At 38.5% G+C, this 18,349-nt stretch overlaps 1 protein-coding gene across 1 annotated transcript in view; it reads right to left on the reverse strand.

Moving 5' to 3' along the window:
- NFX1 (nuclear transcription factor, X-box binding 1) overlaps positions 1-18,349 on the reverse strand; it is a gene marked incomplete at its 5' end in the record, with an annotated part of 72,097 nt that overhangs the window by 48,518 nt on the left and 5,230 nt on the right. Inside the window, 4 exon segments of the mRNA XM_031557807.1 lie at positions 2,982-3,087; positions 5,187-5,264; positions 12,597-12,758; positions 15,076-16,122. Of these exon segments, the coding sequence (XP_031413667.1) occupies positions 2,982-3,087; positions 5,187-5,264; positions 12,597-12,758; positions 15,076-16,122 (1,393 nt within the window).

Raw genomic sequence — 18,349 nt, forward strand, 5'->3', positions numbered from 1 at the left:
CTGTTTGGTGACCTGCACACAGCAGGGGGTTGGAACTGGATGGCCACTGAGGTCCTTTTCAACCCAGGCCATCTGTGATTCTATGAATGTTTGAAATACTTAATTTGAAGAAGTAGAGCACAATATATTTTGTAACTTGTTTTTAGAAATAGCTGGCTTGAAAAAAATAGAAAGACCATGCACTTTAGTAGCCTTTTTTAGAAATACAGTTGTTAAATTGTTGTATTATGTGATTAATTCTTGCTTGCAAAACTGTAATAGCTTTTAGATGTTGTGACTAGTACAGATGTAGTATTACAGACTAGATAATATGTTGTAAGGCTACTTTGTTTTGGTAAGAGACCCTCAGAGAAAGAGTTTTTAGATGCTGGAACACAATAATGAAAGCCAGGGCCTCCACACAAGGCCAAACTGTCTCACTCTAGGATTAGGTCAAGATACTCTCTTCTATCCTCCTGATCTTCTACACCCCAGTATACATAATCAAAAGACAGGTTGCCAAACTTATCTCTACCCAAGGACGAGCAGATGTCCAAAAGTAATGAGCAAGTGCCGAATGAGCAACTGTTAGGATTTTAGAACCCTTACTTAAAATAGGCATTTTCTTACAGAGCATGTGTCAATGAAGAAAGTTAATCTAGAGTACAAGTGAGGAAGATCCTTGGATGAAGTAAAAGACTGTTGGTTGGACTGTAATAATGCTGAAAGGACGCTAGATGGTGGAGGAGAGCACAGAACAGAAGACTGGGAGCCCTCATAAATCACTACCTGACCTAGGCATGTATGTGTTAATTGTCTCATGCGTAATTGATGGATATGCACTATCTTTGGAAATGTAATGGACTCTGTGATATTTGAGGTGCTGATGGTAGAAACATCCCCAGTGCTTCCCGGCACTGTCATTAACATACCTGCTTTATAACCTTATAGGAGTTGTAAAGTTTAATTCCGCACGTTGCACTGAAGCTGAAAGTACGTTCCTCTACAAACTATAATCACGAGCCCATAAGATAATCGCCCACAAGACAAAAAGCATCCACTCCACATAACAGCATTTGCAGCAAGAGATAAAGAACAAAGCACATTCTTTGCACCTTTGGTAATTTCCATAGCTCCAGGGACTGGATAATCTCAGCATGGCTTTACTCATGTGGAACAAGTTGAATGGTAACATTTGAAACTGGGAGCAAATCGGGACTTTAAAAGGCACCTTCATAGCTCTCAATGCAGATCAGATTGCCAGGGAGTACAAATGCACAGCTTGCAGTAGACACAACACTATTGCCATTGATCAAAAACTTCCCAGATAAGAAACTGAACCACTAGTGCAGACTGCGACAGGAAAGGAAAAAAAAACAAAGCCTTCTAAGCACCACTGAAAGTTCGAAAGACAGCAACTGCAGTCTGGATGTTCTCAAAGGACTTAAGGTATCTGCTTCTTGCAGACGAGTAATAAAGGTCCTCCACAGACTCACACCTCTCCTAAGACAGATCAGGATTCTGCAAGAGAATCAGTATTTCACTGAACCAGAGTATCAGCTAGATCATGTCTAGTCTGAAAACTGAGCTGTGTTTCAATCACCAGCATTTCAAACCCCACCCTGCAAACCACAGTGAAGAACATCTATCTAGTATGATCCTGAATTACAAGAGTAGCAGTATCACTGAAATAACAGTCTGAAAAGAGTCCTAGTATAATATTCTCCATATGGGAAAGAAGTATTAAAGAATAAAGAAACATCATTTCATTCAAGATTGAATGATTAAATCATTCAATTGAATGAATCATTCAAGATTGAAATGGCTATGAAACAGTGCACGTGAAATAAAAAGTTCTATTAAAGTCCTGATTTTTGGAAAACTTTGAAGAAATTGTGAGATCTCAATGTTGAAAAGACTGAAAAGCTTTTGATTATATACCAGAAGTAGCAAAAAATTGCTTCTAACCATTAAAAATTTCTCAAAACAGAATACAAAAAGGCAGAAGAATGTATCATTCACTTTTATACAATAAAAAACTGGCCTCAGTTAACTTTACAGATACAATATTATCTCTGTATCTACTGAAAAAGATCCAAGTAATACAGCCAAAACTGAAAATCAAATTCCTCTTCTTTGCCTCTCTTCACTGAAATACGACATATCAACTGTCATGTTTGGATTTTGTGTACGTTTGGATTCTCTGCTGAGGGACATGGTTTAGTGAGTGATAAATGGATGGTTGGACTGGATGATCTTGAAGGTCTTTTCCAACCATGGTGATCCTGTGAATTGTCAATTGTGTCAAAACAAACTAATTCAAGATACAGATAATGATTAATATCTCCACAAAGATTATGTTTCAGAAGTTTGATGGTCTGAACAAATACTTAAAAACATGAAATGCCTTCTTAACCTCAATAATTTGCAAGCCAAAGAAAAGAAAAACAATAGAATTAAATGGACCTTCAGTCAAACCAAGAACCACTGCTGGCAGCTCAAGATACATGATTGTTTCCACAGAAAACTAAGCATCTAAAATTTCTGCTGACTATTGGTTACACATTTAATTTACTTTAATTCACTATTTTCATGACTAGAACAATAGTTCTTGAAACAAATTAAGCTGCAGGTTCAGTTCCTGTAATATGATGGAAATGCTGCTACAACTACTGGAGCTGACCTTCTGCCCATCCTCTGCTGTGAACTCACTTTACACATACAAATAACCTTTACTTCTTTCCCCTTCTCCAATCAGTGAAAATCACACTGCCACAACCTTTCAAACATGATGGGTAGTGTGCCGTGGCAACTTCACCTGCCAGTTCCCTCAGAACCCTTGGATGGATCTCTTTGGGTCCCACAGATTTGTGCACCTGCAGGTTCCTTACATCGTCTCAAACCCGACCTTCACTTACAGCAGGCATATCTTTCTTCTCCAAGTTCTTACCTTCATTTTCTGCAAAATAAATTCTCAATACGTTCACATTACAATTACTTACATATTACAAAGATGTGGGCAACCCAAACACTGCCTCTTCTTTCCACAAAGTTCCCCACAGCTATGTGGAATTTCATTTCTATTCCATTCTGGATTGTGTACCTTACCTAAAAAAAAGGTCAAAGCCAAAAACATGTTTACTGACTTGAGTGCAATATTGAATCTGGGAGAAATATCAGACCAGAAACAAGTAGTTTCATTTTCAATACTGACTAAAAAAAGGCTTTTTTTGGGAAAGGTGAGGGGGGAAAAAAAAAAAGATAGAGATGTTATGTCTTTTTTTTTTTTTCCATCTTTTGTTGCTGATATGTACATAACATCATTTAAAATTCCACTGGATTAACAAGCTCCAGATTATTTTCTTCTATGCTCTGAGCAGACCCTTAATTAGCAGATATTTTACTTAATACTAGACTAATAAAACACAAAGCTAATAAAACGCAAAGAAATGAAAATCTTCCTTTAGTTCATAAGTCTGTTAGTACGCAAGAGAACTTAAGAATGTAATTGTCTTGCTGTCTCAACACAGAAAGATAAAGATATCACTGTCAATAAGAAAGATCTAGCTATTAAGGAAATGGGGAATGCATGAAATGACTACGCAAATTATGAAAGTGACTTCTCTAAAAAGAAGCTGACTCTATACAAACTTAAACATTAAATGTTGACATTTTGATGTATGCGGCAGGAAGCTTTAAACAAGAAGTGATATATCCTTTAAGTTATCCTCAAGTTATTTCTGTTTTTTTTTTTTCAGATGACTATTGAAACTACATTTTAATTCATGTGATGTATTCTTAGCAAATCTTGTATCTAACAACAATACATGATCGTCAGAGTTAAAGTTAATTACAGTGGTGGTTAATCACACAGTCAAATGAATTTGTCTTTTTGTAAGAGAAGCAACTTGAGCTAGTATTACAAATTGGAGTTGTAACAAGTAAGAAAGTTTTTTTAGTGACAAATTACTTTATCTCACTTATTACATCTTCATTTACAGTGTAATTAGAAATTTAGGAAAGCTGAATAAACAATATGGATTGCTTAATTCAGCTGGGCCTTCTTCCAGAGAAAAAACCTGAAGACTCAAAAGAAAAGTAAGCCAGGAGTTTCTCCATGCAGTGAAGGGAACAAAAAACCCCAAAATCAGTATGTCAGATTGCACTCAACACAAATTTAGTATTCTGCAACAAGCACAAGATAACTTTACATAAGCAACTGCTTAAGTCCATATGCCATTTAATATATAATTATGCATCGATTAAAGATTTTTCTAACAGTGTTCCACTAATGTTGACAATGAGGACAACATGAGGTTCCTCCTGCAGATGTCCCGAAACTATTCAACAGTTTAAGTAGAATCTCCCTTTTATTTCACAGATGGATGACGTATATTATAATTTTCACTTGGAAAAAAAAAACTTGCATTCTACCTATACTCGTAGGATTTCACACATTTCTAACAACTGTCATACAGTACCTCGAAGTATCTTACCTGTAGTTACACTGCTCTTAACTGACACACTGAACTGTTCAGATAAGGAGAACTGTAGATAGAAGTGTTATCTATTACAGCACAGGTTCAGTTTCTTTAGGGCAAGTTCATTAACTCCCAGTTACTGGCTTACCTCAAAGTGGCTTACTTGGTAGGAAGTAGGTTGAAAATTATTAGTGACACATTAACTGAAAAAATTAAACACGTATCTACATAAAACTCTGAATAGTCCAAATACTCTTTTCTATTAAATCTATGTGTGTCTTTGATCAACATAAATGACAAACGTCAAAATAAATATTAAAAGTTCACATAGTCAATTTGTATTCTTACGGTAACATCAGTTACATGCTTGAACTGTGTATTATTCTGGTATGTCGTGCCACAGAATTGAGACATAACACAAGTTATTTCAAACCTACAGAAGGAAGGCTTTCAGGTTGAAAGCCCAATTTTAACAGGCATTTTCATATAACTATATGGAAACACGATTCTTTCCTTCTTTAGTTTGGATCTTCTCAGCAACAGATACAGGCATGATTCTTTGTGCAGCAGCCTTCCCATACCAATAGTATTAAACAAAGTTAAATTTCCGGGATGTAGACAAAGATGCAACAGTATCAGAATTTAAAATTAAATAACAAATAAAAAGAAAAACAAAGAATCAAAAGAACACAATTTGTTATTTGCAAAAGCAATCAAGAAACTCACCACAGAAACAAGTGTAAGTTTTAGGAACTTGTGTAGAAGCATTCTGACAAGCTGGACATCTCCAACCACTGTTACTATCTGTAGATAAAAAAAAAAATGAAAAGCATATGAAGTAATTAAGAGACCTAACTTATGAATCTATAAGAGCTAGAAAGCAGGTAAAAGATCTGTTTTTGAGAGTAAGAGCTGAGAAAGCAGGTTAATAAAAATTTCTATGATATCAAGTTAAACACAGCAGTTTTCATTCATTCATTTCATTTGAGCTGAAAAGACTCCTGCTTCACAAAGAGGCAAGAACAAAGTTTTTAAATTCTATTTTTTCTATTAATATATAACTGTTACAAGAAGAAAAATCTGCGTCACGGAATATAGACAGTCGCCTCATGTCAGGACTTCACATGCCTTACAGAAGACCAGTTTAGTATTGCTTCATGACATGAATAAATTAGAGTGATATAAATCAGAATAATCTGCTTTATTTAAATAGTCACTATGCCTAGCTATTAACAAGGACGCTACTTTTTAAGTTGGTATATTATATTAAATACTTCACTAGATTTAATTAAACACACTTCTGTGTTTCAGGAGCTTGTTGTTTGGCAGTAATGAAGGACGGTGGCACAAGGAAAGAAGCACTGATGAAAATACGAACTGCAGAGTGAGGAAAGATAGATTCATAAAGATGTGCACCAATGTCTGGACAGGGAGATATGCAGGTCACTCTGAAAGTAACGCTCTCATACGGGAACTGCGAGGCCGCAGCCTGAGCCCGTGACTGAGCACCGGGGAAGGGGCACAGCCAGCCTTGGAGCACAGGTGGAAACAGTTCATCTGCGCAAGTGCGGGGGACCCTGGCTCCACTCCTCCCTCACCTCACCTAAGGGCTGGCAGCCGCAAGGAAGCATCTCTACTTGGAGATCTCCTCCTCTAGAGCGTTCAGCAAGCCCTGATCCTCAGAAAGTGGCAACTGATTCCTTCTCTATTATCAGACTGGGACTCTACCATTCTTGGGTGATCTGAAACTGGCTTAAAGCAGCCATGACTGCTATCACTTATCCTTACGCTCTTATTCATTTCCATGAAAACTACTACAAAGAGCACAGTAACACTGTTTGATAGAGTGAATTATCAGCTACAAAACACTTTTTTAACATTGTCACCATCGCTAGCTATGCATTTTTGCCAGGATTAACAAGATAAACAAGAGCCTGTATGCTACACTTATAAAGCTGCACTGGTGGCGGTGATCTACTGTCACCACTGCTGAAACGCAGTGCCTTACTGTGCTTACATCCACTGCTGGGTCTCTACATTCATTGAGCAAGCATTGACGAATGTCAGTGGGTGCAATTTTTCTGAACGGTGGAATTCAATTCCATGTCTTTGCCTCATATGCACTTCCATGTCAGACTACCCCTCACTGCCGTCTGCTGCACGGCAACAAAACACAAAGGAATATTGGCAGGAAGGTTAAACCTACTGTCATCCTACCAACACCCACTTCTGATGTTATAGGCCAACATAATAAAATAGGAAGCACTGCTCTCAAAGCAGACCTCCTAGAATCACTTAGGTTGGAAAAAACCTTCAAGATCATCCAGCTCAGATTTGAACCTGATGCACTACCATCACTAAACCATGTCCTGTGGGTGATCTTGTATGAAAGAACTTCTGAACAAAAATTCTACATATGTACCTCAATATATAAGGTGATCAGACCTTACTGTCTTCACCAATTTGTTCAGATGATGTATGAGCATACTTTCATGTTCATGTTGTAGACAAACCTGTTTCCTAAGACCTTTTTATTTAACAATAAATTGGAACATCTCAGAGAGGTGTTAAAAGCTACCGGTAAAAAGACGTGAGCATTATCTGGCTGCTCCCACATAAGCTAACATATTACACCCAGGGGACTCCATATAGTATTACTTTGTACTGCACACTTAACTGTTACATTAACAATTTCCATTTTTCATTGTTATTTCATGTTATTTCTTTCAAAAGCTGTGAAGGCAAGCCTATGAAAGCTTCAGGAGGCTGACAGAAAGCCTCTCTCAGCAATCTCACTCCTGGATAAGGGATTAGCAAGCTTACACACAACTGCTTCTCTAACAGCACATTCACTGACCTTGTAAATCAGGTCTCTTAACAAAGAAAACAGTTAAGATACCTCAAGGAACATACATGGTTGCTTCTTCCAAAAACTCAAGATTGTTGAGCTTTTCTTACTGGATTCCAGTACAATTACAGTAGGATAGAGTAACGACTCCTAGCATCTATCTCCCTGTTACCTCTCTTCATAAATCCTGCCTACTAAAGAAATGAAGAATGAAGATGATCCTACAGAACTAATGCTCCGTTCTCACAAACATGAAAAAAAAAGGAGGAGGCGGCAAAATTCCAACTGTTTGCACCAGAAAGCAATGGTCTACATGAAATAAACACAGATCTCTCCCTTTTAATAGACAAGGGTTTTATTGTTTGTCATCCTCTCCTTCATCCTGAGATAAGAAAAAAATCTCTATTTGTCAATATGAAAATACGGAAAAATGTCAGTAAATACTGTCAGCAGCCCTATTCATAGCATTTTCAGACAAAATTTTTGTTCGTGGTGGTATGCCCAGATCCTGCCCACTTCCACTGCATGGTTGTTGTTGTAAAAGCACAGTGAAGCATCTCCTCATTTTCCAAAATCCTGAAGGATGAAAGAGGCTCAAAAGAATCCTGAGTAGGAAGAGCTAGGAATACATGTATTCAATCCAGGGATCTTTAAGTGCAGTTTCAAACATGCAACTCTTTCTTTCTTACATGCTTATTTAGATAAGTCACATAAGATTACGTAAGCAAGGATCAAAAAATATCTTCTGGAATAAAGAATGAATGCTAAAAAAGAGCATTTCCCAGGGCAGCAGTAGAGCAGGAAATTTTAATGCATATACAATGTTACATACGTCAAGAGACATCAAAAAGAATATTTCAGTCTCTTGAACTGTAGAACATACTGAAGTCAAGATAGGTAGTTCCATTTTACCATTTCTGAAAGGTCAATATTATACAATAATCTGCATCAGAAAACACTCACCTTAACTTCTCAGCTAGATACCATCAAAAGTTTTCATCCTACTTGCAAAAGCAGAAAGTAACAAAATGTGTAATACCTAATGCACACAGATTAGCTTCGGCTCACGAACAGCACAGCTTACAAAATGAGAAAAAAAAGGCAAGTAGATTTGTATTCTGACCACTGAAACTCAGAAGCTACCTTAAGAGCTACTTTTGGTTTGGTACAGACCACAACCTCATCTGGAAGTAGAAGGCAGTAGAGGGAGCAGAATAGAAAGACACAGTTCTAGCAACTCAAATCTCTCCCATCCTTCCAGACAAATTGAAAACATCAAGAAAAGTAAATATCTGATCTGCGAAGGGAGCAAGTGGTTGAACTCTTGTTCTGTCACTGTGAGGATGCACACCATGCACCTTCGAAGAATCAGTTTGTAAAAGCAGCAGATGTAAGAGGGCAACATTAAGTATGTTAATGAAGAAAAAATTGCTGTAAAACATCTTGGGTGTAATACAGAGATTTCTTTTAGAGTGACAGAAGTACCTAAAGGTCACATTCCACCAAAAGGTAATTCAAAACATTGATTAAAACTCTTGCTAAGGAGAAAGTTAGGTTCCTCCTTATAAGAAAAAATTTTTTCCATGTGGTGACAAACTGCTGCATAGCAGAGCTCCTTTTTCTCCTATTGACCAGGATGTCTCTAAATAAAGAATATCTATTACCTAGGTCTGAGCACTGCTGACAGTTTACACTGTAATAATACTGAACATTGGATGCCAACAAGTCTAATGAAAATAGACCAAGTACAGAGTAATGTACTACTCACATTCAGATTCTTAGACATGGCTTTGCAATACCGTGTTTTATTTTTCAGGTGATCCTGACAGCAAAAGAAGGCAAAGAAAATCAGTCTCTGAAGGAAGACATCCTCACTAAAAGACATCTGAGAAAGTCTTAAAAACAGAAATATCCATTACTCTTGATCTGGAAGACTGAATTAAGTGAGAAGATATCCCAGCAAATATGTTGTCCAAGCACTCCGAATTTCTCTCAGATATTCTACAATGCCATGACCACAAAAACAAATTGTGAGAAATTATGCACGCATGCTTGGCACTTTTGATCTCCCATTATGCTTTACAAGAATGACAGATGCTGTAAAACCCCAAACGGAGGGAGAATTTCACTGAAACATTTGTTGCTTCAAAAACACTGAGGAAAGAACATTCAATACTGATCTTCATGAAACCTAAAGATTCTCAGTAAGCCAGACACGCAGTGGAGCAGCTCCGAAGTTTAGGTGCTGACATCAGATGACCCATCCTAGAATTTCTACTTGGTTCTGCACATTTAAAATAAATCTCCACCAGAAAAACACCAGTTTTCTTCTTCCAAAAAAACATCATACTGTTGAGTTAGGTAGATGACTGTCCTATTTCCCTTATGATACAGAATAATTATTGCTGGAATTCTGTTGCATTCATCAACATCATATAAAGCTTGAAAAGTAGAATCTATACTGAAATAGCCTACTATAAAGAAACTATACTCTGAAGCAAAATTCTTCACCATGAACACAAGTAAAATTCTTAATTCTGAGAGTATAGCGTCAAACCATCCTGCAGCTATAGAATCTGTTCTACTGACACCATATCTTTAACTTGTTTGTGATTATCTCAAGCTCTCTCACACACAGAGGATCCAGTAACATACGTACTTCACAAATTCTTAAAAGAAAAGCAAATGGCTAAACAATAGGATCACTTGAAATGCTGTTGGTATTCAAAGCACCCAAAGTCACTATCTTGAGAAACAAGGAAAACCTCCTTTGCACAGCTACTGCTCTGATCAAGCAATAAGCTGATTCAGGGAGCTGAATCAGCTGCAAAGGTGAAAGAAAACAAGCCACAAGATTCAGCTTCTCAGAAGCCACTCTTAGTTTGGTTTAGAATTCAATATATAATATCTTACCCTAAAATTTGTTCTCTTCTCAAACATTCCAGCATCCAAGTTTCAAATCTTCCTCTGACACTTGCAACTTTCAGTATAAAGCACGATGAGCTCTACAGTGGAATTGCCAGGTTACAGTCTTAACCAATGGTAACCAGGTGAGAAGGCATAGCTAACCAAGGGAGCTCAGGTGCAAGCACTGCACCTGCTCCTGGCTCCACCTGCCCCTCACCTTCGTGTAATGATTAGAGGCAAAGAGCAGCATCTCTCTCCAAATAGAGATTGCACTTCTCTCAAACCACTGCAGGCTATCAGAATAGTGAACTAGTTTTCCTTCTACTACCTGCTATTCCTCCATAGTGCCTGGATTCCATTAGAAGGCACTGCCATCACCTTCTTTTGCCATACAAGCCCCATCTAGAAGTCTGTCCAAGCGGCTTCAGAAATCCAAGAACTTCATACTTCATCAATCCTTCCTGCAATGAATTTCAAGTCTCTAGGAACTTCTCTGAAGTAGCTGACAGACCATATTTCCTTTATACTGTCTCCCACAGTATTCCCCAGGAGAAGCTGGCAGCCCATGACTTGGACAGGTACGCTCTTTCTGAGTACAGAACTGGCTGGGTGACCGGGCCCAGAGAGTGGTGGTGAATGGAGTCAAATCCAGCTGGTGACAGGTTATGAGTGGGGCTCCCCATAGATCAGTACTAGGGCCTGTCCTGTTCAGTACCTTTATTAATGACCTGAATGAGAGTACTGAGTGCACCCTCCGTGCAGATGGCACCATGTTGGGACGAAGTATCAATCTGCTTGGGGACAAGAGGGTCCTACAGAGGGATCTGGACAGGCTGGATAGCTGGGCTGAGGCCAATGAATGAAGGTCAACAAATCCAAGTGCTGGATCCTGCACTTGGGCCACAACAACCCCAGGCAACTACAGGCTTGAAGCAGAGTGGCTGGAAGACTACATAGATAAAATGGACCTAAGGGTATTGGTTGAAGCTTGGCTGTGCAGTGCCTAGGTGGCCAAGAAGGCCAATTGCATCCTAGCTTGTATCAGAAGGAGCATTGCCAGCTGGAGAAAGGAAGCGATCATTCCTCTGAACTCAGCCCTGGTGGTGCTACCCCTCAAGTACTGTGTTCAGTTTTGGGTCCCTCACTACAGAAGGACACTGATGCCCTGGAGTACATTCAGAAAAGGGCAGTGAAGCTGGTGAGGGTCTGGAGCCCAAGTCTTCCGAGGAGCAGCTGAGAGAGCTGGAATTATTTAGCCTGGAGAAGAGAAGGCCTAGGGGAGATCTTATACCTCACTACAACTACCTGAAAGGAGGTTGTGGCAAGGTGGGGTCAGTCTCTTCTCCTGTGCAACCAGGGATAGGACTAAAGGGAATGGCCTCAAGTCAGGGGAGATTCCAGGTTGGACAGTTACACAAAACTTCTCCGGAAGTACAGTCAGGTACAGGCTGCCCAGGGAGATGACGGAGTCACTGTCCCTGGAGGATCTCAAGAAACATTTAGATGTTGTAATGAGCATATAGTTTAGTGGAAAATATTGGTGATAGGTGGATGGTTGGACTGGACGACCTCGAAGGTCTCTTCCACCCTTGGTCAATCTACGCTTGTTTTGCCCAGAGGAAGACACGAGGCTAAACAGGCAGGGTATTGGAAAATTAACCCTACTGTAAGATGAACGTTAGTCTTCAGAGCACATCTACATCACATAACTGAGCATGGCACAGACTTAGCAAATTCAGTTTTACCTTCCACCAAAACATTCAAAGGGCAGAACAAACTGGCAGTAACAGTTTCTAAACATAGTATAATACAAACAATCTAAAACAGTTTAAGACAGTGACAGAAACAGTTCAGCTGCTAAGACTTTCTGATCTTTGTAGGTCTTTTCCAACAGAAACTATTCTAACTCTCGAAGCCTTCTGCCTTCTCTGAATTTCACTTCACTACATTACATTAGTGAGAGATTTGAGGTGTGCTTATTATTTGAATAGACAGAACTAAGGAGTGATTATATAAAAGCAGACAACTAATGCTTTAAGTACTGCTTCTGTTTGACTGCTGAGCCCAGTGTGGACAAGAGAAAGGGATTTCTTTGTGTGTAAAAGCAGCCAGTTTTGCATCTTGATGCACTGATTTCATTATCATTCATTCATGTATCCAAACCTAGAAATCAATTTCAGTCAGAATACTAGAAAGAAAATAGCCAAGAGGATTATATGAAGCATCCAAAGAACCCTGAAAAACATTTCTGATTTAAAACTTGTTTGTTTTCCGCTTACTAGTTACCTTGATCAGAAAACATTTCGAACTAGTTTCACATATAGAAAATAAATTTTACTATTATATATATTTGAGAGAAAACGTGTACAGAGAACACCTACCTTCAGCTTGAGAAGCTGGTGATCTTGCCCACTTCTTAATACAATTCAGGTGGAATACATGGTAGCAATTCTGACAGCTCCACACAGGTGCTACTATTCGGACGACCTCACAACATACCATACATTCATACTTCTCTGTTGTCAGCTGCTCAATCAAAGACCCTGCAAATAAAATATGTTACTTGCATACAAAGCTTCAGTTATCTGAGAAATAAAATTCCAAGACTTTATGTAAATTTTACATAACTTCTTTTTCCTTTGTGGCTATAAGTAAGGTAATAGCTTACTTCTGGAAGACACTTGATACACATTTCTCTAGCTTCAGAGCAGGGAAAGGTAGTATGAGACTCCCATAACACTGGTAACAGTAATTCTTGGTGATGAATGGCAATTGTTGTGATCTTACAAAAAAAAAAAATTAATAGTCTTAAACTTGCAAGAAGTATTTTACTCACTTTATATAGAAAGACTAATTTCATATAAAGTTTACAACAAAAATCTTGAAGCTTATGAACTACAGAAGTCTCAAAATTAAATTATCATTATCAGAAGACTACACAGCTAATACTAGAAGCAACGTTACAGAAACCTTCATAAGCCACCTTAGGAGTGGAATTGCTGGGAGACAATAGCCAAAATACAAGGCCCTTAGAGTCAAACGAAAGAACATGAAAAAGCATTTTAAAAATAAAGCAAGATTTCTAAATGGAAAATGAAAGCCTGAAAACTTAGATGTGTTGTGACTTTATTGTATTTCCGTAACTCAATTCTGTCACATTAACACTCCTATCAAGATGAGGCTACCAAATACTTATGAAAAATGTTGCTTAATCTATGCTTGCAGAATTTCAATTAATATGTTTTACATAATACCAATACAAGGGAAGTTAGAACCCATAACAAATAAGAAAAATGAAACTGACAAAAGAAAAATGACTAGTAATCCAGAAGTGTTTTGTACCACACAACTGAAGCACAGCTATGGATTTCTGGAAACTTGCAATCATTAGGAGTGTTTGCCATCCTTCACAGGATTTATTTTTTCAAGCATCTTTTCTAGCCGTCCTGTATCAAGCACCACAAGATTTAGCATTAACAGACATTTCCACATTCAGTACCCTATGAATTTTACTTGCTGTAAAGAAAACATCCTTACAAAAGCTATTTCCTTACTCACCTCTGTGAGAGCAAAACTATATTGTCCACAGAGAGGATGGCTATCCTTTACACAGCTAGAAAGACTGTCCCTAAAAACAGTCTATAGTGTTTTCCAAAACAGCTCCCAATTAAGGCAAGCAAAGAAATGCTGCAATTGTGAAAAGATCCTTAAATTTCCTGTAGAAGACCACTACCTTTTTCTGGTTATTACATAATATGTTTTTCATTTAAGAAGAAGGCCAGGAGAAAGACTGAGACATCTTTAATTTTATGATTCAAGTAGATCATCAGGCTCCTGCAGAGTTATAAAGGATCAAGGAAGCTTCTGATTTTTGAGCATCTCTCAAAGAATGAGAGCCTCTTACCGGAGTTACCTTACGCTTCCTGATTATGCTATTACTTTCTAAGCTCTGAAAGAAAAGAGATGCTGAGAAGCAAAATCATAAGAATCAACAGCTCAGTCAAGGTAACAAGAATTAGTCTATTCATCTCTAATCAGCAGAATTGAGGTTGAGATGCTTTGCAGCAACCAATTAAATAGACATTTCAATGTTTGTTCAACTGGAAAAGGACAAAAACCTCTCCCCTTAGTTACTGCATCTGAAAGAAAATAGGAATCCATGAATACAACAGGACTATTTCCTCAATGCACTCATACATTTGTCTAGGAGTATGACCAAGGAACTGGGGTGAAACAGAAACCAGTACTGTGGCACTGAAGAAACTCAACTGATTTACATTTCATCTTTCAAGTTCCTAACCGTTTGAGTTGGCACAAAATTCAATTAGGGAGCAAAAACGTAAGAGTGCACTTCCCACTATCAATTGCACATGATTCTGCTCACAAACAACAAGAAAACAGTCAGACACATTCTCTATTTCTAATTAGCTTTTCATACTACCATTAAAAAAAAAAATAGCAAGAAAAAAAGTTACAAACAGAACACAGTTGTCCTCAGATGCTCCTGCTCTTACATAAAACATGACAAATTTTTATGCAAAAAAATGAATTTCAGGACTGCTCCTCTCAAGACTCAATGTTCGGAATCCTTCCTTGTACTTTACTTTTTTTTTTAAACATGAGGCCTGATAAGCATCACTTGCATTCTGGTAGAAGAAAAATATTTAAAAACATATATGTTCTTCTCTACAAAACTTACAAACCACCTGCCTACACAGAAACCCCACATTTACCCCAAGAAATTGATACTAAACTCACGTGACATAATAAGCAACATCAACTAGTCAAATTTGAAGGCAGATTAAATTACTTAAGATTGAATCTTTAATACTTGAGTACAAGATAATTTATAAAGGTTACCTGTATGAGTTTCTTTGTTTTTTGGTATATCACTTTGTTTTTTCCAGTACTGGGTCCAGCTGAAATTAAGGGAAGGTACTTGATCCCCCTTTAGCAAGAACTTTCTTCCGTTACATCTGGCAGACTCCAGCAATTCATTTCTGATCTCACTGGTCACATTTTCATCATTTTTGTGATCAGAGAATTCTTTCTTCCTCTCATTTTTATCTTTTGCAGTACATGCAAGAGAAGGCTTCTTACCCGCTTTTGTATTCTTGCTATGGTGAGAGTCATGTCTCTTCTGATACTCTTTCTCTATCGGGGGTTTATTCCACATAGGCTTCCGGGGATATCTTTTGTTTACATAGTTGTAGCTTTTCTGCTCATCCCCACTACCAATTGGTGCCTCACTGAATGCCTTTCCAGCAGAAGATTCTGAAGAGTCCGACTGAGTCAAATCCAAAGATGGAGTGTTTTCAAAAAGCTCTACTTTCTGCTTAGAGCTCATTCTCTTCTCTCGTTCATGCGCTTGCTTTCCCTTCTCCCTGAAACCTCTTCCAGGTGCATGTACCAGGTGGGATTTCTTTGGCTTTGCTCCTCGGCTATCTGCATTAGCTACTTCCCTGTCACTCTCTGAGGAGATAAACTCATTGTATCCTTTAATAGGTGCTCTTCTTCCAGGTAGCTTTGCAGCATCTGAAATTCCAGGACAAGCAGCAGCCTCTGCAGTACTCTGTCTTACCTTACTTTTAGTACATGTGGCATCGTTCCTGGACCTGTGCCACCTCTGATTTTGAAAGCTGCGATTCTTTGAACTTCTACTGGTACCAAAATATTGGTGAAAATCTTCAGAATTCCCATACCGACTTTCTGGATTATAAACATCATAATGCTTTGTGGAAGAGCTTCCATAATCTGTAACTTTTTCAGGCAGACTAGGACATAATAAACTTCTTCTATTCTGATTCCTACTACATTCTTTCCTATCTTTCTTCATCCAATTTACATCTGTAGGTAGTCTTTCTCCTGAAATGGAATCATCGGCATCAGGATTCAGATTCGATGCACCTAGAAAGTACAAATAATAAAGACAAAAGATTTAAAAATAAACATCTCTTAAAAATAAGATTACCATACAGGCAAAGGCCTAAACAATTCCATGCTAGACAGAACAACTACAAATAAATTTTAGAAACTAGAGCTGAGATATACAGATTCTCTTGCCTTTTTTAAACAAAGATGGTGATGACCTACAAAATGGTGGAGTTCTTTACTCATGGTAAAGTAGGGAAGATGACCAGTATAATTGCTACCTTGGACCTCCTGAAGGCAGATGTTGAACCACAGGATTCAGTCCTGATGGGTAAAGGGATCCAGGAAGACTGGAAACCCCTCAAGAAGGAAGTCTTAAAGACACAGAAGCAGGTTGTCCCCATCTGAATTCAGACAAGCCTAGAAAAGCTGGAAGTCCACAGCTTGGACAGCTACACTCTTTGCTGGGTAAAGAATGGATGGCCAGGCCCAGAGAGTGGTGGTGGATGGAGTTAAATCCAGCTGGTGACTGCCACGAGTGGGGCTCCCCAGGGATTGGTAGTGGGGCCTGTCCCGTTCAATATCTTTATTAATGACCTGAATGAGAGCATTTAGTGCACCCTCAGTAAGCGTGCAGATGACACATGTTGGGAGGAAGCATTGATCCGCCTAGGGATAGGAAGGCCCTACAGTGGGATTTGGACTCACACCTCCCTACAACTACCTAAATGAAGGCTGAGGCAAGGTGGAGGTCAGTCGCTTCTCCTGTGCAACCAAGGATAGGGCTAAAGGGAATGGCCTCAAGTTGTGCTAGGAGAGACTGAGGTTGGACGTCAAGAAAAATTTCTTCTCCAAAAGAGTGTTTAGGCACAGGAACGGGCTGCCAAGGGAGTTGAGTCGTCATCCCTGGAGGCGTTCTAGAATCTTATAGAATTTGTGCTAAGGGACATGGTTTGGTGGGGAAATATTAGTGAAAGGTGGTCGATTGGATTAGACGACCTTGAAGATCTTTTCCAACCTTGGTGATCCTGTGATTCTACAGGAAAGAACAAAAAAAAAAAAAAAAAGAAAGAAAAACAACTGAAGCAGCACAGTATGTAAGCATATAGTACAGTATGCCAGTTACTTTTTAACACGGGCATAAGTTACCTCTATCATGATTACATATGTGCACATACCCTAAGAAAAAGAGTCCTTTGCATACAATTTCAAATTTTAATATTACAAAGAATTTGAAATATAAATAAAAACCCACCATCTCAAGAGTAACAATAGACTTGCATGAACCCTGATTATACTTGTCTGTAAACAAACATACTAAATGGTACAGTGATTACAGAAGACATTCTGTTTTCCTGTTATGACAAGCATGTCCAACCTGCAGGCTGCATGCAATCTAGCACAGCTCACCACGCAGCCTGCCCAGTGCAATCAAGGCTGTCTGTCTTCCACAAAGAGTGGGCCCTGCCCAGCCCTGGTCATGCACCCATCAACAATCAAACACCGATGTGTGATTGGCACTCTCTGGGCTGAAACAGGGACATAGGGAAGGTGCAATGCACTGCTGACACTTCTTGTGCCTTCTCACTCATTCTGCTGCACTGAAACCCATATGCAATCAATGAGGCATGTGCTTGTGCTGTTTGATGAGTAAAAAGCTGATGGCCAACACTAATATTTCAACCTGCCTAATGGTACCTCAAAAGCAAAAGGAAGATGAAGGAAGAGTATTCAACAAAATATGGACAGATGAGTATTTTGTCAAGACAAGTAACATGGCACTGTGCTTAATGTCTAAGGAAATAGTATCAGTTTTCAGAGATCACAATTTTAAAAGATATATACAGATATACACATGCTGTCAACAGCAATAACATCAAGGAATGCTTTATAAAGACAAAATAGTGGAACTGAAAAAAAAAGTCTGTCATCTCAACAAAACCTTCTTTAAAAAGTTAAAACTCCAATGGACTCTGTTATAAAAGTTAGTTACTGGGTAGTAAATCAGATTGAAAAAGAAAAATCAAAAGTATTTACTGATGTTGAGTTTATTAAACAGTGCATGGAAAGTATGGTATATAGTGTGTCCTGACAAAGACAATGGATTTTTCTCAAATTATGTCTCAGCAGACATGTAGCCAGAAGAAATAGAAAAACCTATCAAAAGAAATTTGGAGGGTAAAGCTGCCAAATTTCAAATGTTATGCCTTGGTTATAGATGAAAGTACTGATGCTACAGATACAGTTCAACTGGCCTTTTTTT

The sequence above is a fragment of the Meleagris gallopavo genome, unplaced genomic scaffold, assembly GCF_000146605.3.
Source record: "Meleagris gallopavo isolate NT-WF06-2002-E0010 breed Aviagen turkey brand Nicholas breeding stock unplaced genomic scaffold, Turkey_5.1 ChrUn_random_7180001957942, whole genome shotgun sequence".
In the NCBI taxonomy this organism is placed as follows: domain Eukaryota; kingdom Metazoa; phylum Chordata; class Aves; order Galliformes; family Phasianidae; genus Meleagris; species Meleagris gallopavo.